General features: G+C 40.8%; 1 protein-coding gene across 1 annotated transcript; it reads right to left on the bottom strand.

The window, feature by feature from the left end:
- Positions 1–4,257: 4,257 nt before the first annotated feature.
- On the bottom strand, positions 4,258–20,768 carry LOC148012690 (isocitrate dehydrogenase [NAD] regulatory subunit 1, mitochondrial-like). Its single transcript, XM_087669471.1, has 4 exons — positions 19,961–20,768; positions 6,384–6,623; positions 5,020–5,098; positions 4,258–4,851 (listed from the first exon to the last, which is right to left on the bottom strand). Exons 1-4 carry the CDS (start codon positions 20,594–20,596, stop codon positions 4,565–4,567), a joined length of 1,242 nt encoding a protein of 413 aa, XP_087525597.1. The 5' UTR covers positions 20,597–20,768; the 3' UTR covers positions 4,258–4,564.
- Between the last annotated feature and the right edge of the window lie 1,117 nt (positions 20,769–21,885).

Here is a 21,885-nt window from a genome sequence, read left to right as displayed (position 1 = left end):
GGACGTTTTTTAATCTAGATGACCTTTTTTTCTATGCTTAAAACATCAAGCTTGGAATGCATTAATGGCAGATGGTGCTTGAAAAGACTCTAGCTTAAAAATATGACTTGTTGTAAAGGCACACAAACTTAAGAGAGAATGCATGCAAAGCTTTGATTGAGATAAACATTAAATTTTGTTGGGTTGAGAGGCAAAATCCGTTGTACTATTAAAATTGGATATTCTCCACCCCATTGGAATGATGTGGATGATTGAAAGTGAAAAAGGAATATACATTTGTTCGGATTTGAGAAACACACTAATTTAGGTGCAACTTTTGAACTACTAGGATATATATTGAGCACCCTTCTTTAACTCATGTGGCTTGGACATGCACACTTAAATCCAAACCCCCTCTTTGTTTAAGGCCTAGGTACAAGAGAGGGATAATGACTGACCTTACCTAAGACATTTCTAAGGAGAATGGGCTCACCTTTCATAGAGTAATGTTGTATCACCATTTGGCAACTTGTCATCGAGTACTTTATGCATAATGTTACCCAACATAAGATATTAGATCATTGTTAGTGTTATCCTTGCAAGTTTTGGCTAGCATTATTTACTTCTTTTGCTTGTCAATTTAATCTTGATTATTTTAACATATTTATTAAACGTTTCAACATTTTGGCCATTTGAGTCTGAATGATCATCTTTTGAAGAGAATAGAGATATGAGATTAGAGTATTATTATTTTATTGAAGTGGACGTAATTATTTTACTGAGCATGTTAGTGGCAATGAAAAATGAGCATGTTAGTGGCAATGAAAAATATTCATAGAACTATATAACACATATAATCCTCATGCTTATTGGAATATATCAGTTTCATCGAAACTTGTAGCAGCACCAGTTTGTTGCCATCAATTTCATCACCCTCAATTCTAACATTTTGAAATCACCATCAAGTTTGGAACCTGATGTCCTACATGTGAACCATTAACTCTCCAAAATCTTCTTCCTCAATTCTAACATTTTGGAATCACCATCAAGTTTGGAACTTGATGTCCTACATGTGAAGAATTAGCTCTCCAAAATCTTCTTCCTCTACCTCTTGCCAACTATATGATTGATGACAACTCGCACACCATGGATTATAAGTAGTGTTTGGAAAAATCATTATTAAGAAACGTACATAAATAACTCAAACTCTTATCCTGAGCTTGAAAATCAAGCAATTTGGGCATTATGCTCTCTCTCTCTCTCTCTCTCTCTCTCTCAACATCACTGTGTTCGCATTATGCCCATCAGCAGAGCAAGTCTCCAGTCAGGGATGACAATAAATACAGTTATGACCCTTCGTGCGGGTGAGGGATTACATGGTCAAGGGAGGCAACTGGTACAAGAGAGGAAGAGATGGGACGATTTCATGAGATCCAGAGAGTTTTTAATGAAATTTTAGAATTCTGTTTGAAGGATGCTGTAAATAATGGCTCACCGCCTCTTCGCCTCAATGTATCCTTCCCAACTGATGGGCGATTTTTACAGCATCTCAAGGGAGAGTGGATAGGGAGGTGGACCAAATGCAAATCCGCCATAACTGAAGTACAAAAAGCATGGTAAAGACTATGCTAGGAAACGAAGGAGACCGGAGTATAACTATGCAAGATGTCAAGATTCATTGTTGTTGTCTCTTACTGATTGCCCTAATGATTTGATTTTTCATAAGACCCTCAAAGGAGTTGAGAAATTATTCACTGAGTAGCAAGAGAGACATACAATTGAAGCTGCCAAAGTGCAGCTGAAGGGCAAATGGTTGCTCCCCCACAAGCTACTTCAAGTCGTTGAAGGTGAAACGCGGTGGGAATTTATAGCCCTGATTTGAGGATAATGAAGGTAACATGCTTGAGGACGATGCACAGAGATCATCAAAACTTGCTTTGAGCATCTCCCGGCAATCACTGGGAGTCGTCCCCCCATCCCCCGAGGTTACGAATAGAGGTTAGCTTCCTTTTTGGAGGTGGAGACGCCCATGGTAACCAAGGAAGAAGCCCGAAAGGTTTTAATCAAACTCATTCCTAGATTGCCTGGTAATATGAATATGTCCATAACGGAGAGCACTAACAATGCTCAATGTGGCTTATAAGGGTATGGCCAAAGCAATGGCCTAATAGGATCGAGTTTTTAATGAGAAGAATATTTTTACTTAAGGAAGGAAGATCCATGGTGCCATCCTAAAGCTTATTTTTGTCATGGATCATATGCTCTAAGTCTACAATTGGAACATGGATTTCGATAAGACCTGCAAAAGAATAAGTTGCATTTTATCACAGAAGTAATGAACGTCACAGGTTTTGACAGTGTGAAATAACCCAAGCACTGTTTTCCAGCTCTATTGCAATGATTTTTTGTCAATGGTTTATGCTCAAAATCTTTTCTCTTGGAAATGACTGTGACACAAGAATGCCCACTACCCCCACTAGTTTGCAGTCATAACTCACCCTCTGCCAAAGACTCTGGAAGGTACAGCAACACACAATTTAAGGATTACCTCTGCGTTGAGGATTTCTTTGTTTCTCAAGTTTTCACATGCGTCAATTCTAATAATGTCAAAGCAAAAAGGAGTTCATTTGACAGCCTACCAGATGCATATAATCAGTTTTTCGCACTATCGTGCTCTATGATTAGTACCCATAAAATAGAGACAGTCGACCTAAATCAGAAAGAGCCAGAGCCTTGGCTGAGTCAACTGGGCTTCAAGGAAATTGGCCCAAGTTAAATATTAAGATATTTGGGATGTATAACAATAAAGCACAGGCAGCCTGCTTGAAGGAAAGTTGATGGATAAGTTGAAAATGATTTTAATGTCAATTCTTGTTTATCCAGCAATAGTTCTTTGCTTCAATGTGCAAGTGGTGCTCTGGACAATGCTCATGGGTTGTTGCACAGGACACTCATAGGGATCCTCACTTCTTCAGGCAGCATGCGCTTTCAAACATGCATTCAATCCTCTCTCCATTTCAATGGAGAAACCAAAATTTGTGCATATGACAGGTAAGATTATAGTCAAGTGGTTGAACATGTGGGACAAGTAGGAGCTGGAAGTTCCAACTATAGATAAACTTACACGTTTGTACCATCTAAATGACAAGAAAGTCAAATGGATGCAACACATACTAGATAAGAAAGAGATGATTGCCATCAACAGCCTGTGCTGACAGTGGTACTAAATTTCTTGCAGTGAAAGTGCAGAAACAGGAAAGATTTTCATAAGCTGGCTCATGCTTTTATCCATATGGCTTTAATCGTTCCCCAAATCAAGGTTTGCACTTCCACTGCAAGAATAGGTTTGCCAGCTTATGAAAATCCATATGGCACTCTCCACAAAAAGTTCTGAGAGTGCCATATGAATAGGCCTGTCATAATGAATAGGTTTGCCACCAAGGAGAAGATAGGCAAGTCTATTCAAGTGTTTCCCCTGTGCATATTTTGCAAGAGGGAAGGAGTGTGTTCCTCAGTTATTGTGGAAGTGCGAAGAAGTGAGGGCTGTGGAGACAAGTGCGAAATTGGAACTGGTAGGCGAATTTTGCAGATGTGACATCAATTTGTAGTTGGTTTTGTTTGGGAATGAAGGCATACCACATGATGCATCTTTTAAAGTTTGGAAGTTGCTGAGAGCAGTCTTAATAGACTGGCCTTGGGAAGCAAAGGAATGATAAGTGTGTTTGGTAGGAACAAGCAATCCCTGACTTTTAAGGGAGATGTGGCCTTAAGGCACTGAAGGAAGCATTAACAGCACTTTTTGGCTCAAGAAAGACGTACATCAATTGGTATCATGAACAAGAAACTTCAATAGCTGCAGTAAGAATGTTATAGCTTGAACTCTGAATAGGCATCTCTGAGGTACTGTTAATATTATTACCACTCTTAATATGACTATAAAGAAAGGAGACCGATTACATGTTGGCTCCTAAAGAAATCACTCTCTTTAAGTAACTAGCAAGCCCCTATCACGTAGCCAATAACACATCATGCGGCATGCCGACGTGGTATGTGTAAAATGATTTAAGTTACTCTCTCATTCGAGCATACAAGCTCAAAACTCATCAGGCTATTGGCCTGCATCTGTTTTTTTCTCGAAGGTGAGTATGTGCTATCGTCAACACCCTAACAACTTTCATCTACCTGTTGCTTTACGCAACACTTTTGATCTCAGACACTGACTCAAGACGAATGGAGTTATGTATGGTCCTTCACCTATTTTTATCCATCATCAAAATATTGCCACTAAAATGTGAAATTTGTACAGTTGATACAAAATGCCCTTTATTTTGTGCACTCTCCACAAAAAGTTCTATGGGAGTTCCTCTGACATTTGGAGTGAAAAATCATGATACCAAATTTGCTCACTCCATTGTTTATTTTGACCGTTTACAAGCACTTCAGACTTTACTACCCATGAAAAAAATTTACGTATACTGAGTGCCAATATGGCTGCATATTGAGTGTCATGATGCATTGAAGCACTCCTTTCTTGGTTCCAAATAGCCCAGGAAAGTATGCTCCTGTTTGAGGTGTCTTCTCTGGTCTAAGCTGTATACTTACCCAGTTTTTCAATGACAGCATCCACCACATCTTGGGTGGTGGCCTTTCCACCTAGGTCTTTGGTCCTATGAACACCTTCCTTAATGACTCCCATAACAGCTTGCTCCAGCCTGTCAGCAAAGGCAGGGAATTGAAGATGCCTCAAGAGCATGGATGAAGACAGCAGAAGTGCTGTAGGGTTCGCTCTTTTCTGCTCCACAAGCTTTTCATTCCCCACATTACCAGCCGATGCTCCTTGCTCAAAAATAGCATGCTCTCCGCCTACATTGCCTGCACTCATACAACACTAGATGTGCTATCTTTTCTAAATGAAAACAAATGCATGTTTGCTGACATATATAGGAAAACCTTCATGCACAAAAATGCTGACTAGTGATTTCACATCAAAGGAAAAGCCAAGCACTACCCCTGAAGTGCTGCAAAAACCGTCATACATACCTCCTGGCATTACACCTGTGCCGCCAGCTATACCAGCTGCTGTATTTGACACCAGGTTGCCATACAAATTTGGTGTAACCTGTGAGCAAGTAAACATAACATTGGTCCCATATCCAAAGCCAAATATGATTTTATTTCCTGAACATATTTTCATGAAGAGCCACTTGAAATCTAAAAATTCAATCCTCCTAGTTCATCAATCTAGATAATGACGATTCTAAAGCAAAGCTTTGCTCTGTCCCTTCATTAATATGTGGACCTTAAATGACCAGGATGCTAGCACATCAGGCAATGGTTTCCATCCTTCAAGTTGTTCATCTACAGGCTAGCTCAAGATCCAGGAAACTCCACAATCATAGGACTTTACACAAAACACAGCATCTGCTGGTTCTGTATTAAAAAACTAAGAGATCATCAGCTGCTATTTCAGTCAGAACCAGGAAAAAGATATGCAGGCTTGTGTTGAAACAGGATCCCAAAGAATCTGGTTCATTCAGCACGAGGGGTGTGTGGGGAGATTCGTGTAAGGAGCTGTTACTGCTCTTGTGGTGGCACATGGACTTCTATGTAGACAAAGTTGTTGATCATGCAGGCGGGTTTGATCCTGGATTCTTGGAATTCCACTTCTGTGTAGACAAAGTTGTTGATCATGCAGGCGGGTTTGATCCTGGATTCTTGGAATTCCACTTCTTTTGGCACCTGTGAAATGCCAGTCTTGATGGTGCTTATTTCCAAGCACACATGGGCTGCTTTTGCTTCAACATTTCTAGTGGTCAGTTCCTACACAACATTCCAACAGGATACAGCATGCTAGCATGACCAAACAGAAATGGCATTCTGTGTTTCAATAGAACAAATCCTACAGGTCAATAACCATAGCTGACTATCCATGATGCAAAGTGCACTGCACTTAATGCCACTAGGTACCAGTGATTACTTCTGGAGCTCTCTAACTTGTATTACTCTAGACAAGCTATAAATTACAGGAAAAGTGAAACGTGGAGAAATTAGCTCAAGTGCCCAAATGAATTTGCATCACAACCATCTAGTCTTGCCTTGATCCACAATTCCCTCTTGTCTATGCCTTATGTATGGTCAAGTCAATTATATTATATTTTCCATTCCAGGAAAGGTTTCTCTCCTGAAGATTGTGTTAGCATGTAAAACGTACTCAATTCTTATATCGAGTCTTTTGACTCAACTATAAAGAAGAAAAACAATAAGAAGATCTTTTGTTTTCCACAAGTTATTATCATGGCTGTGTTCACAAATCATACAACTCATAATGGAATAACAGAAAGGTCCAAGCACATCAAACCGAGTAACCGAGTTTCAATTTGTAGCTTATATGAGAAGAAATTTACCATAACATCAAACTGTTCTGGTCGGGCTACAAGTTGCATGCAGCAGTTGTCTACAATCATCTCATTATATTTGATCCCAGGATAACTTTTGGCTACTTCACGGCAAGACTCCAAGAAAAGGCCATCAGCCAGCTTCATGATGTTAGCTTTATGCACAGCTGTGACCACTTTTCGGTTATTTAGGTAAGCATATTCAAAAGCATACTTGGCAATTCGCTCTGAAGAAAACTTTGTGATCACCTAGCAGTATCCAGCCATGAGTTTTTATGTAAAAGGAACAAAACAGAACTACATTCAAAAGAAAAAAGTTCACCCCTCTAGAAACAAAATGCCGCAGTTCAAGAATGCAGGTGCTAGACATGTCTTTACCAAAAACAAAAACCACATTTCCTGTCGTCAAGTATTATGTCCATCCACACTCAACATATTACGCCTATGAAAGACTAATAATTAACAGCAGACAGGAAGAACCACCATGAAGAAGAATCAATTGCATTAGGAGTAGGAACATATGAATGCATTAGAAGTTGGAATCTAAAGGGGTAAGACAAGATGCATGCAAGGATTTGAAGTACAAAAACAAAACCTCCTGAGGCCATGCATGCATGTAAACATGCCATGTGTATTAATAAGTACAAACTTACCATATGGGAAGTAGAAAATAAGGTGTATTTTTAGATGTCAATGCCTTACATAACATGGAATCAGGATGGATTCAAGCCCCTGTCTCGGATTATGCATATAAAAATTTAGAGATATTGAAACCGGCTTTCAGTAATCCAAAGGAAAGTAAAAACCTAAAATTTGAACAAACACACAACAACAACAAATCAGCAATCAACTCAAAAGATGGGAGCTAGACTGTTCCTACTCATGCACAATGACACATGTGGGACCATGGCACTCCTTGCAGTATTTCTTCAAATTGTCAGACTTGACTGAGTACAAATGATTAAATTTGATGATCAGCCAGAAAACCCTAAAGATACAGCCATAAAGCAGCAGCAAATTTCAGCCTCAAGCAAATGGACAAATGCTCCAATTCCTGTCTTCCTTTAGGGTCTGCCTTGCATTTCTGTGGCATTCCCAATTGTGTGATTCTCACTTTCTTTGTGACAATCCTGTCCAAAAGAGTTCCAATTGATGAGAGTTTTGAGAAAAGAGAGACAAACGGGCAATAGACTGATTCAGTTAGTCAATCCTCACAATAGGAAGGTGAACAGAATACACGAGCTGATTACTATGCATTCGTGTTGATCGTCTATTCTCACAAGCTTCATCTACCTACAATGATGCTGTCCAACCCTGACATGGCTGCTGTCAAAGCATTCTCCATAGCTGATAACAAAGGAATTCAGTCCTAAAACCTGCAGTTTTTGCTGCGACCAACTTGTGAGATTATCTGACAAAAGGTTTTTTATTGGAGCTAAGCAAAACTCTCACTGGTAGGGAGTTAAGGCCTATACTTAATGTTGGGACTTAAAATAATGCACTTCAAATGTTTAGTCTTTACACTAGAACTTTATGTATGGAGAGCTTGAGGATAGAGAGGATGGAGAGCTTGAGAGCGGAGGTATGGGAAAGAAGAGCTTGAGGGAATAGAGGTACAGAGCTTAAGGAGAGAATTTGAGAGTAGAGAGCTTGAAATTAGAGAGAGAGAGTGTGTGTGTGTGTCTGTGCAATGGAAACATAAACATGTGCTGAAATAAACAGCTGAACACAAGACAAAAGAGAAAAGAAAAGAAAGAGAGAACACAATACAAATGAAAACTCAGATGTAAGCTCGAGAAATGGAATCCATATATCAAACACGAGACTATCGCATACAGCAACAAGTCACTGGCTGCGTGGGCACAGGCACATGCTCCTCTCTCTCCAAGGAACCTCTAGGTGGTGAACTGACTAATTGAGGAGGAGGAGCCCAGAATATATAGGCATGAATAATGCCATAAAATATGGCACGTCGGCCAACATTAATGCTGGCCGATTGGCAACAATAAATGCTATAAAGCATAAAATGCTATGCAATAAAAATGCCCAAAATATCTACATAATATGACCAACCCATAACACATGCTTAGACTCACACATGAGCTGACATACTTTGCTAACACCCTCTCTTAGATCATGAGTGATCTGATACAATACAATAATACAATGATAGATGACTCATCATAGTCCATACAACATAGAACCACCAAATAGAACCATGGATACCTAGGTAGATGTATAGATGAGGCGCAACTGCCCCATCTCACCACCCTCTCACACTCCCTCTCTGGCACTGGAGAATCGTGAGGGATGTCGTCATCACCACCACTAGAAAGCAGCTGAGGAAGGGGCCATCAATTCCTTTCCGTGATCCGAAGAAGCTGATCCTTTCTGCACCTTGGACTTCACCTTCGTCGGAGGATCTAAGCCGGAATCTGAGGCAGATGATCACTCGTCAGAGAAGTCCGTATCCCACTTCATCTTCTGCTCCTTTTTCTTCTAGGAAGCTGCCAACTCTTTGCAATTCTTCCATAAACGACCTTTCTTCCCATAGTGGTAACATTGGGTCTTCGACTGTTAGAGCTAAGTTGTATGCAACAAAAGTTCGAGAAGTGGGAGTGACGACTGGTGAAAGTGAGTTAGAGAGAGGGAGCGGAGTGAAAGTACGATGCAATATGAGTGTACCAACAATGTGTTGGTACACAAAGAATAAAATGTATTTTTAGTTAGGGCACACAAGGGTGCATTCACATGTACAGCTAAATAATGTATATATACTATACACGGAAGGTTAATAGGGCCTTTATCCCAACAAACTCCCACTTAAAGGTCCGAAGTGAACCTCTAACCAAATCCCACTAGTCGGATGCAATGTTCATACTGAGCTTTGCTTAGACTTTTAGTGAGAACATCTGCAAGGTTATCTTGTGTTTTGATCTTGGTCAATGTGATTTGACCATCTTCTAGAATCTGTTTGATGAAGTGATAACATCTAAATGCTTTGTGTGAGAGTGATACATGGCATTCTTAGCCAGATACACAGCACTCTGGATATCATATCCCAAAACTGCAATACCCATAGACATGTCAAGATCCTCTGCAAGTCTACTCAACCATCTAGCTTCCTTAGAAGCTTCAGTAGCTGATATGCATTCAGCTTCAATGGTACTCAGTGCAACAATGTTCTGCAACTTGGAACACCAAGAAACATGTGAGAGAGCACAACGGAAGAAGAAACACGAACACAGAGGAGAGAGAGAGAGAGAGAAAGCAGAGACTGAAGGAAGCAAATCTGCACTGACTGAAATGAATGCTGAATACTCTGAAATGGACTGATCAGTCCCTGCACGCAGCCCGAAGCGTCAGTGAGGGCACCAGATCAGGCTGGAAACAAGGGCAGAACCAATGCCGGAGTGGGAGAGGAGAGAGACTGTGCTGAACCTGCGAAAAACAATGTGTATGGCTGATGAGGGGGGCTGCTATATATAGCCCCCCAGCCATAAAACTGGCCGACTGGCCAAAAACTGGCCGACTTGGCCAAAAAACTAGCCGACTTGGCCAAACTGGCCGACTGCACCAACAAGAAACCTCTAAAGGCTGACTGCCACAAAAAACAGCTACACCTAAACTGACAAAGCTCCTCTGTCTCCTGCCAAACTCTGACAGGAGCTCACAACCAGGAGATGACAGACTGACACTGAAATAGAGCAGTCTAACAAAACAGCCCCACCTGCAACTGTAAAGACATACCCGCTGGTGGACCTACGAGTGTCCAAGTCACTTGCTATGTCTGCATCACAATAACCTTGCAAACTAAGTGCACCTTGCCCATAGCAAATACACTTTCTTTGTGTACCCTTGAGGTATCTAAGAATACACTTGACAGTCTCCCAATGTGTTTTGCTAAGATTTGACATAGACCTGCTAACAACTCCCACTGCATGAGCAATGTCTAGACGAGTAGAAACCATAGCATACATAAGAGAGCCACAAGCTGATGCATAAGGAACTCCCTTCCACATCATCTTTTGCGCTGTTGGCTTTGCTAAGCTTAAGGTAAGGAGGTAAGGATACCCCAAAAGCCTTAGCTTCAGCCATGTTAAATCTGTCCAGTACTTTTCTTGAGATAAAAACAGCAATTTCTCCATTCTATCTCTACGAATCCTCATGCCCAAAATATGCTCTACATCCCCCAAATCTTTCATGGAGAAGGCTGATTTCATCTGATTTTTGAGAGCATCCAAGCTTAGCTAGTCTTTCTTTTCCCAGCTAGCAACATATCATCCACATACAAAACAAGTATGATGGAGTTGCCATCTGTATCATTTTTCATGTACAAACAATGATTTGCATGGCTGCATGTAAACTCATGAGATAGCATAAAACTGTCAAACTTTTTGTACCACTGCTGTGGTGCTTGCTTCAGCCCATAAAGGCTGTGCATTAGTTTATACACCATTTGCTCTTTTCCAGGAACTACAAAGCCCTCGGGCTATTTCATGTAGATTTCCTCATCAATGTCACTATCCAAGAAAGCTGTTTTTACATCCATTTGATATAGCTCTAAGTCCAATACAACAGTGAGAGCAAAAAGCACACGTAGAGTGGTCATCTTCACAACAGGTGAGAAGACCTCTTGGAAGTCAATCCCTTCCTTCTATGCATACCCTTTGGCAACGAGTCTTGCCTTGTACTTGGATTTCCCATCAACTGTCTTTACTTTGTACACCCATTTGTTCGAAAGAGGCTTCCTTCCCTTGGGCAATGACACAAGATCCCAAGTATCATTTGCATATAGAGATTTAATCTCTTCCTACATAGCTAGCTTCCACTTACTACTGAATTCGCATGACTTGGCCTCTTTGTATGTAAGAGGCTTGTCCTCATCTGTATGCATCACATAATGCAAGGAGGGGTCAAACCTATGTGGTTGCCTTCTTACGCGTGTAGACCTGCGTACCCAATGATCAACATTTTCAGGAATTGGGTCTACATCTGGAGGTATATTTTTTTCAACATTTATTGGCTGTTGTAAGCCATTTTTAGCATGCTGTTCATGTTGTACAGCACTTTCATTTTCATTATCACTATCTACATTTTCATAATCAGCAAGACTATCTTGCTGTCCATGGCCTCCTTGTGCTCCTATTTGCTGTCCATCACCATCTAGCTCCAAAATAACCGGTTGATCATCAATTTCAGCCTGTGGTACAACACCATGAGGTTCATTTTTTGAAGTAATACACGTGGCTGCAAACTCTGAAATTTGACATTTTTCATATCTTCATTAGAGGCTAAAGTACCTTTTAGCAATTTTGCCTCATTAAACACAGCATTACGACTGCGAATAATTTTATAGGAGTGAGATAACCATACTCTATAGCCAAATTCACCCTCATCACCATAGCCCATAAAAGTGCATTTGGTGGATTTTGGGTCAAGTTTGTTCCTCAGCTCATCCCTAACATGCACAAAAGCATCACAACCAAATATGCATAAATGGTCATATGAGGCCGATTTACCAAGCCAAACCTCCTCAGGGATGCCATTATTTAAGGACCTGTTCGGAGAGCAGTTGCAAATGTGAACCACGGTTTTGAGTGCCTCTGCCCAAAATTCATGAGGGAGATTAGTAGTGGACAGCATGCACAGCACTATTTCACATAAAGTCCTATTATATCTTTTAGCCACCCCATTTGAAGAAGGGTTGTAAGGGGTTGTAAGCTTTCTCTTAATACCATGCAAGTCACAAAAAGAATTGAATTCAATCGATGTGAACTCACCCCCATTATCAGTTCTCAAGCATTTCAGCTTTCTACTTGTCTAATGGTCACAAATGCATGAAAAGTTTTAAAAACAGCAAACACTTCACTTTTCTTTTTCAACAGGTATACCCAAATCTTCTTGAAATAGTCATCAATAAAGGAGATAAAATATGTAGCACCACCCAACGATTTCACGGACATAATACATACATCAAAATGCACTAAGTCCAAGACATTGGACTTACAAGAGACACCAAAGTAAAAGGAATTTTTAATTTACTTTTCAAACTAACACTCGTTACAAAAGTCAAGTTTAGAGCATTTTCCACCAACCCTGTTCAAAGAGGTAAGGACATCAAGTCCTTTTTGGCTCATATGGCCTAATCTCTTATGCCATAACTCCAAGTGGCTGCAAATTTCAGCAACTGCAAGAAACTTGCCATTCAAGGCTTTACAGAGCAAACAATACAAAGTGTCCTTCTTGGTTCCTTTTGCAATTAGCATGGAACCCTTTTTCACTTTCCACAAACCACCACCAAACAGTGTGGTGTAGCCATGCAAGTCAAGCTAGCCAACAGATAGTAAACTCTTTTTAATGCCAGGCACATATTTGACATCTTTCAACACAAGTTCTTGACCAATGTCTAAAGACAAGTGTTCAATATCAATCCCATCAATGCTCCAAGCATGGTTATTTCCAAGATACACCTTTCCATAGCTACCTGCATTGAACATAGCAAAACACTCCAAGCAAGGACTTGCATGCAAAAAGGCGCCAGAGTCTACAATCCAAGTTTGAGTGACACCATGAGTGCATCAATCACATCAGCCTTGGTAATCTGCATATCCTGCATGTGACATACAAGGACATCATAATCAAGTGCACCTAATACATCAGCCTCTGTATCTGAAAGCTCCTCTATGACCACACTAGAGGCCACATTGGCCTTTTCTTTGCCTTTGGTTGCCTTAGATGCATCTGTCTTATCTCTCTTATTCTTTTTATCTCCTGCATTCTTCTTTCTCTCTTGTTCCTTCTTGTAATACCTGCAATCAGGTTTCTTATGGCCCTTTTGACCACAGTGATAGCAAGTAATGTCCCTCTTGTCCTTTCCTTTGCTCTTGCTCCTATTTCTCTATCTTGCATTTGCATTTTTCTTTTCAGCCCTGCCTCTTACATTATAAGCTGAGTTGCTGCCTTCTCCACTAGACATACGTCCAATTTCTTTATTCAAGATTGAACCCCTCACCTCATCATATGAAAGATTGAGGTTATTGCTAAGTGAAACCACCAAGGTCTCCCAAGAGTCAAGCAGTGACAGGATCAAAAAGATCACCCTTAACTTATCATCAAAGTCCAAATTTGCATCTTTGAGCTGATTTAAAATCCCTATAAATGCACTCAAGTATTGAGCTGCAAGCTTTGACTCATCCTGTTGCATATTCATCAACTTGCGCATTAAATGCACTTAACTAACACGTGAGGTTATCTCATAGGTAATTTTCAGCTTCTTCCATATTGCATAACCTGTATCTAATCCCTTAATGTTTGTCAAGATGTCATCAGTGACACCCATGTTTATGTAAGCCACAACTTTTTTATTTACTCTAGCCCAATCTGCATCAGACATTAGTGCGAGTTTATCTACTTGCAAAGCATCCTCACAATGTGCCTAAAATGTGCCAACGTGACCAGTATGACCCATCTAATGATGTTGCATGCAATTGCACAGGTCAGAACTGGAGCCACCTGCAGTCGCCACTGGTCAGAGTTGACCGCCACTTGGTTACGCAGATTACCATCTGCCGTTTGCCTGGTCACAGAGCCGTTGAAGGGCTGTTGCCTGCTGAAAAAACCGACCTACACACAGAAGTGACAACCTACCATTCTCTTCACGTGCGCATGCAAAAACTCTACAATCCTCGAGAAGCACGCACACTTCCCGTAAATCTGATACTAGCTTGAAGAGGGGGGGCGAGAGTGCCCAGGTGATGTGCCCAAAGAGAATGGGGTGTTCAACAGTAAAGAGTGCAGAGAGAGTGGAGACTTGAGTTGGGTGTGTATCAGTATGGTACACACAAAGAATAAAAGAATGTATTTATACTTAGGGTACAGTACACTCACACCAACACCATGTATTTTAGGATATGGTACACTCACACCCGTAAGGATACAATCACATGTACAAGTAAATTTATACACAGGAGTAGCAAAGGGCCTTTACACCCAACACTTTTGCCAAGTGGCAACCTTCTAATTGAAATTTTAAGCCATTTAATTATTTTCCAAAATAAAAAATTCTAAAATTAATTTCAGCCCTTATCCTTGCCCAAAAAATTAAATGTGCCCACCCACAATTAAAATGACTAAGCCATTTGACTCCCAAGTAGTCATGAGTATTAATTAGTCCCCTGAATTGGCATTAATGCCTAGTTCCTAATGTCACTGCAAACTTTTTCATTTGATACCACTGCAAACTTCAAGTCCTTGGCCTGTCACTGTGAGTTCTAACTTGCATATCACATGTGCACCTCACATGTGCACATTTGATTAATGCTCAAGCCAAATGCTAAGCAATGCATTAAAAATACAATCCCCATAACATCTCATATTAATCTCGTGTGTTCAACATGTGGGTAGACTTAATCTTTGTCGCTCCTTGCAAGTCGACATGAATAGGAGTAGTACATGGCACATTTCTTGATCCACACCAAGAAGATCACCACAACGTCCTAAACACATTGCCACTCATCCATTTTTTATCCACCTTCATCATACATGCAATCCACTAGTCCATTAGTCACAATCCAGTCAACCTTTTTTGTAAAATTATATACTCACTTTCTTGTATGCGGTGCCTGTCCAGCCATAGCATGAAAAATGGTACCACCACCAAAGTATCCTTGCTGTCTCATGCTTGCATGTGCATAATTGCCTTGTTGCCCATGTTCCCATGATTCCCATTTGCACTGCTTGTCCAACCATAGCATGAAAAATGGTACCACCACCAAAGTATCCTTGCTGTCCAATGCTTGCATGTGCATAATTACCTTGTTGCCCACATTCCCATGGATTGGCACTACCAGGTTGGCCATGCATTTGCACTTGCTGCCCCACGGATACCAACTGTTTGTGCTCATCAGGCATTTTGGGCTCTTCTAAAGAAGGCTTAGGCATTTCCTTCGGTTCTTGTGGCTGTCCCGAAGCTATAGAGGGTGTCTTCTTCTCTTTGCCTTTGCTATCCTTCTTTGGGGCATTCAAGAATAGAGTAAACTAGGGATCCTTTGCCAATTCAGTAAAAAGATTTGATGTTGTACACATTCGATCCTTGAAGCTATCATCAAATTCTTAAGCCCCTTGCTGGTCATCAGCCTCTTTATGCATTGGAGTGCCAACATTTGGGTCATTTCCACATTTTCAACATGATGTCCATGCTGAGAACCATGGCCAACATCAGTCATTGCATTTCCCCCTTCACCATGTGATTGACCAAGGAGTGATGCATCCTCTCCACTTGATCCCGAATCACCATGTGAAGACATGCTTGCTGTAATTCACTGCTGAGAACAATTTCAGCAATAATGCAATAGTCCCAAGTTACAATCAAGTACCATCGGCCCACCAATTCAAAGGATTTGATGGTATCCCGACAATGAAACCATGAAACCAGCCTTCCTTCCGTGGATGGGTGGTAAATCCCTTATTACAACTTAATTACAGCAGCAAACAATAAATGCAAATCTGAAAATACAAATTTACCTACTGACCTTAGACAGTCCACACCCGATTGGCCCCAAAACTTGCACCCCTTTCGGTATTTCTTTAGCTTTATAGAAGAAGAAGAAGATTTACAATGGGATTCTCCCAATCCCCTTCGCAATCCAAACTCCCCTTGCTGTCCAAAGTGGACAGCAATTCTTCGATCTAATTTGCCCCTTGATTCGGGCACTTAATTGGCCTTCACCCACTTCATAGACAATGGAAATGCCCCAACTTCAATAGATAGCTAGTCCTCCACCTGAATTTAGCTAAAATTCACCTTCAGCCTTGAAAAATCAAAGTCTTGGAGCTTGCAATTTTTTGCATGCTTCTCGAGGCTATTGCTAAACCCTAATTTCTACTGTAAATTACGGTTTACAGTAAAGAAATTTGCAATTTCTCAGCCTCCAAGGTCCAAATGCTAAGATCTTTGGAGCAAGGCTATGAAATGGCTGGGAGATGAGACTCCAGAGAGAAATCTCTAGAGAGAGAAAATTCAGAGTTTTGTCGCGAAGAATGACTGAAAATCAGTCAAATGCAGTTGTTGCCCTGCCACAACAACATTAAATGATGTCGCCTACAGTTGAGACATCCAAATCACTTGTCACCTTATACCTGGATGCAATTGCCCAGTTGTGGAGGGTCCGAATCTGCAATCGTCTCCTCCAAACTCACCCGTGGCTAGCTGCAATGGCTAAAAATAGGTTGGCCATGGCCGCTCACAACTCTCCCACATTTGCTACAGCAAAAATGATTTCGTTTTTCCTCTTCTTCAGCCTTTTACCAGCCTGTATAGGCAAGTTTGCCGAGTGGCAACCTTTAATTATTGAAAATTAATCTAATAATTATTTTGGTGTCCAAAAAAATAATCTGACTAGCCAATAATTAAATTGGCCAGGCATCTTCCACTCTCAAGTCTCTTTGTGCCATCTTTGACCATTAGATCGGTGTTAGGTACCATTAAACGCTACATCTCTAGTGTCACCAATTGAAACTTGTGACCAAATGAATGACCTAGACCAACAATTGATACTAGATAACACCAAGTACTTGTGCAACATAACTTATAGCAACTTTTACCTTTAACATCTCATGATTTTTTTGAATCCCGAGCTCGTAAATTTACTCTGACCCCAATTGCACCTCACATGTGCAACTTTACTCAATCATGTGATTAAAAATTAATCCATATGTTAAGTGAGGTTTCAAAAATGCATGTCCTCATGACATACACCATCATGGGAATCCATGATAGGTCAAGATTTGGGGACTATAACAAAATCCCAAAGGTCACTGTCATCGAGGAGACACTCCATGTGGCACGACTATAGAGGATAGTTCATCACATCCAGCTTGTTAGATGCGTAGAGAGGGTAGAACTAGCACCTACTTAGGAGATGCCATCAATGCCAATCGCTGACTAGAAGCCCCAGAAGAATATTCTGAGAAAGAGTAATAAGATGGTGGTCGGTCTAAATGATCCCAAACCACACAATCCCCCATAGCATACACGTTGGCCATAGATGTCCTTCAAAAAATACCTACAAGAAAACAAAAAAGATACCTGCTGAAATAAAGGCAACCAATAAGAGGTGTCCTCGGGATAAGTGGGGTCCATCATCGTGCCACAGTACAAAAGAAAACTAATTGAGGCAAGATACACGCGGAGTATTCGATGCCAAAGGGAACACACAATGCCGAGTAGAGAAAGGAAGCAATAAATGCAAAGAAAAACAATTCATCAGTTTGTAATCGTAGTCAATCCAAGGGCCTCGATAATGTACCAAGAGTGCCTGGAAATGGTATACCTACAATAAACACAAATCTGCACTACTACTCGCCTAAAAAAGAGGCTGCCTAGCAGCAAAAAGAAGTTATCCTGGTCAACAAAGACCAACCAATATGAGAACATAGCAAAGAAAGAAATCTATCTGGCTAACAATGCCGGCCAACTAAGAAGAGCTGCTGCCTAGCAAAAAGGAGATTGCCCAACTGCAAAATGCAAATTCAAGGAAGAAAACGCAAGTAATGCAAGGCCTATTCCTGCACCAAGTGTGTCGAGGGTTGTCTACATAAAAACGCAAGTGATATAGGAGCCTATTCCAGCAAACCCAAAAAGTGCAATAGAAGGGGATTTGCCTTCAAAAACGCAGACCTAAATGGGTAGAAAACATGTCGCCCAACCCGGTAGAAACTGTTCAGCCTACCAAAAGCTGCTCGAGGCCAATAACGAAAATCTACCCCACCAAACACAACAATAAAGGGCTGGAAACATGCTGCCCTTCCCTCAACCTTGTAGAAACTGCTCAGTCTATCAAAAGTTGCTCGAGGCCAATAACGAAAATCTATCCCACCAAACACAACAATAAAGGGCCGGAAACATGCTGCCTTGCCTATTTGACTCCAAACACAAGATTTGCAGCACATGTAAAAGGCACCCAACAAGTTTCATTGCAAACAGCACACTCCTTTTCAAGATCTCCAGCTCCCACATGGCTCTAATACCATGTGAGAGTGCGCAACGGAAAGAGAAAAGTCAACACGGAGAGGAGGAGACAAAGGGAGAATGCAAGCAAGAGAAGGAACAATGTGACTGCAATGGCTGAAGGTATAAGGTTGCAACGATCAACCCCAGCACGCAGCTCTATGCGTCAGTGTAGGCATCAGACAATAGCAGGGGATAAGAAAATGAGGAGGGGTGGCTAATCACGAAGGATCAATGATGGATAATGGATAATAAAAGTGGCAAGGCAAGCTGCCTGTATATAGGCAAAAAAAAGGGAAAACTCTAAATGTGGTTAAACCCCTAAAAAATAGCCAAAAGTGCACAAAAAGAAATGCACTAATGAGCCCTCCATCTAAAGCATCTAAAACTCATAGAATGACAAACAAATACAATGTCAAAACTCCTAATATCCTCACCTAACTTAGACTGAAGCTCACATGCAAGAGATGACAGTTAACTACACAAGACACACGATTGCTAACACTAGCTTTATTTGTAAGAATACTCTCCATCATGTGTGTCTCCTCTCAAGAACTTGTTGTGGGGCACTAGACATTACCTCCTATAAGGTAACAACTTTCCATTTCTCTCGTATATTCTATGCCATGGGTTCAACCACCCATGACATCAAGAGGTATCTGTTATGACATTACACCTCTATCTATGGATACACATCCATCCATGACGTAAAGAGGGATACGTTATGACATTATGTCTCCATCCATGAGCACACATAATTATGTCTAAGTATGTTTGTATAGGCGTGAAAACCTTCTACACCAAAAAGCATTTAATAAGGATTAAAATTTTTGGTGTATGACTTGGCCTATATATTGAGGCCCTAGCTTTGTACTTTTCTATTTCTCAATCAATCTAGTATTCAGATGTGTCGTGTACTCTCAGATTCCACACACGTGCTCTCTCTCTCTCTCTCTCTCTCTCTCTCTCTCTCTCTCTCTCTCTCATCCATGGAGTTCCACCTACCATACCTATACTCTCCAACTCTTTCAAGCTGCATATCCCAACATCCAAATTCAATTCACTTTCTGTTCAAGAAATGAGATGTTCATAGTCCCAAAAACCCAAATCTAACTAAGGCTCTTGTGCATTCAAAAACAGAATAATCCTTGCTCCATGACATAACTCAATAGTGGTTCGTAACCACATGACACTATGAACTGCTGACACATCTCATGCACAACAGTGATTGCACCCTGCAAGGCATCATGTTACACTTAAGGAGCACCCTATGTATCCAAATGACCCATTCAATTCAACTATCTTTGAATGGTCTGTTTCCCAACCCAGTTAATAAACCTCTCCCTCCCTCTCTGAAGATTGTGTATGCAGGATGCTGTTTTTTTTTTTTTTAAATGTGACTTGTACCTGTTATGGGTCACCCATAAGCCATATTTTGGCACCCTGAAAACAATAATATATCACATTAACTGCTTACATTCCCCTTTCTCCCCTATGTAACCTATGCAGTTTCTACAACGAGTATATAGGTACAGATTAGGCTTAATTCAAGGAAAGACAAACCATACGTACATACCTTAAGACTTTCAACAACGCCAGGGATGACTTCATGCTCCAATCCAGAATATTCCCCTTCCGTATTTTCTCTGATAACAACAATGTCAACATTGTCATGCCGTGTCTGAAGTCCCGGCAAATTGAAGCAGTGCACCAATGATGCAAAGAGGTCCAACTCCTTGCGCAGCTGCACATTGAGAGAGCTGACGCCCCCTCCAACAGGTGTGGCCAAACCCCCTTTCAGGCAGACCTTGTTTTTCCTGATAGAATCCATAACCTCCGTGGGGACCTTGTCCATATTGCCACGGACCTCATATGTCTCGAATGTAAGTGGAGCATGCATGGCCTTCATCACATCCACCACAGCTCCAGTAACAAGTGGGCCAATGCCATCTCCAGGGATTAGGGTTACTGCACGCGGGGCACCATCCCCAGGCCGGGGCATGTATGTGATGGATCGTCTTTGTCTGCCTGAGCACATACTGAAGACGCCATTGCTTGATTGCAGCCATAGATGCTTTCTCTGCTGATGTGGAAATTCGGAGCGTGAATTGAGCCCTGTATCGTGCTTGTGATGATGCGGTGATGAGGATTTATGTGCTGTAGGCAGTTTACTACATCGCCTGATGCCGTGGAGTAATCTGGCAAACGCCATGAAAGATCGAAGTGGAGCTCTTCTTTCAAAGTGCCTCTGTGTTGCTCTGCACAGAAGAGAACAAAAGACTGTCCCGCTCTCACTGTGCTGAGAGAATGCGATCGTGCGAAGAACTGTGCCCTTCCCCGCTGGAAAAGTGCATCTATATCTATATTCTCTTCTTATTTTGCTGCATCTATATTCTCTTCTTATTTTGCTGCAGGTTCGGTTATCTTGGGAACCTTCCATTTTGCTGCAGGTTCGGTTATCTTCGGAACCCTCCATTTTTCGCCCGAGCCTATTCTTCTTTTCAAACTTCCATTTTGAATTTATATTTATCTCTTACTACTATATTACTAGTGTTCTGCACGCACTTCGCGCCCACAGAACGTTAGGCCACTTCGCGGCAACTTCACTATCTCTAAACGGCTTGCGAAGTTGCAACTTGTTGTGCTCAACAATTCATTTCTCATCTTTCTCTCTCCTCTTTTTCCTCTCTCTCTCTCTCTCCCCCAAATTCCCTATGTTTAAATTTTCTATCCCTCTCTCTCTCTCTCTCTCTCTTTGCTTTCTATTTTAGTTTATTTTTTCTTTTCTCCTGGTTTTCGCTCTCTCTCTTTTCTCTCCCCGCTTTTTTTCTCTCTCTCTTCTTTTATTCTCCCCCCTCTCTCCTCTCTTTTCTTTCTCTCTCTCCTCTTTTTTCTTTTTTTTTCTTCTTCTTCTCTCTCTCTCTCTTCATTCTCTTTTTAAACTTTTTCTTTTTTCTCTCTCTCTCTCCTCTCTTTTCTTTCTCTCTTTTTCCTCTATTTTTTATTCTCTCTCTTTTTAAATTTTATCTTTTCTCTCTCTACATAGTCTCTCTCTTCTTCTTCTTTCACTTTCTTTCCCCTCTCCCCAGTCTCTCTTAAAGTATGTAAATTTTATATTTTCCCTATATATAATTCTCTCTTTATGTTTATATTCTCTCACTTTTTCTCTTCTCTCTCTCTCTCTCCTTTTCTTCTTCTCCTATTTCTCCTAATTTTCCTTTTTTTCTTCTCTCCCTCTCTACCTTTTAAATTTTATCTTTTTATTCTCTCCTTCTCTCTCTTTTAAATTTGATATTCTCTCTCTCTCTCTCTCTCTCTCTCTCTCTCTCTCTCTCTCTCAAAAAATATTTAAATTTTAAAAAGAATTTTCTATTTTTTCATCTCTCTTCCTCTTTTTCTCTTTCTTCTTATTCTTCTCTCTCTCTCTCCCCTCTCCTCTCATTTCCTTCTCTCTCCGTTTTTTTCTTTTTTTAAATCTCTTTAAATGTTTTTTTCTCTTCT

This window comes from Lygodium microphyllum, chromosome 27, assembly GCF_053477565.2.
Source record: "Lygodium microphyllum isolate KBCC chromosome 27, Lygodium_microphyllum_v1.1.10, whole genome shotgun sequence".
NCBI classification, from domain to species: domain Eukaryota; kingdom Viridiplantae; phylum Streptophyta; class Polypodiopsida; order Schizaeales; family Lygodiaceae; genus Lygodium; species Lygodium microphyllum.
The sequence above is the reverse complement of the archived record's forward strand: the minus strand, read 5'-3'. Positions and strand labels throughout refer to the sequence as shown.

What these genes read in the sequence shown, in the direction of transcription:
- LOC148012690 (XM_087669471.1), bottom strand. Translation starts at nt 20,596, where the DNA reads ATGGCGTTTGCCAGATTACTCCACGGCATCAGGCGATGTAGTAAACTG. An exon ending in CAGAACAGTTTGATGTTATG is followed by an intron (nt 5,099 to 6,383) that starts GTAAATTTCTTC and finishes ACTTGCTCACAG; the next exon opens with GTTACACCAAATTTGTATGG. An exon ending in CACAGGTGTAATGCCAGGAG is followed by an intron (nt 4,852 to 5,019) that starts GTATGTATGACG and finishes GTATGAGTGCAG; the next exon opens with GCAATGTAGGCGGAGAGCAT.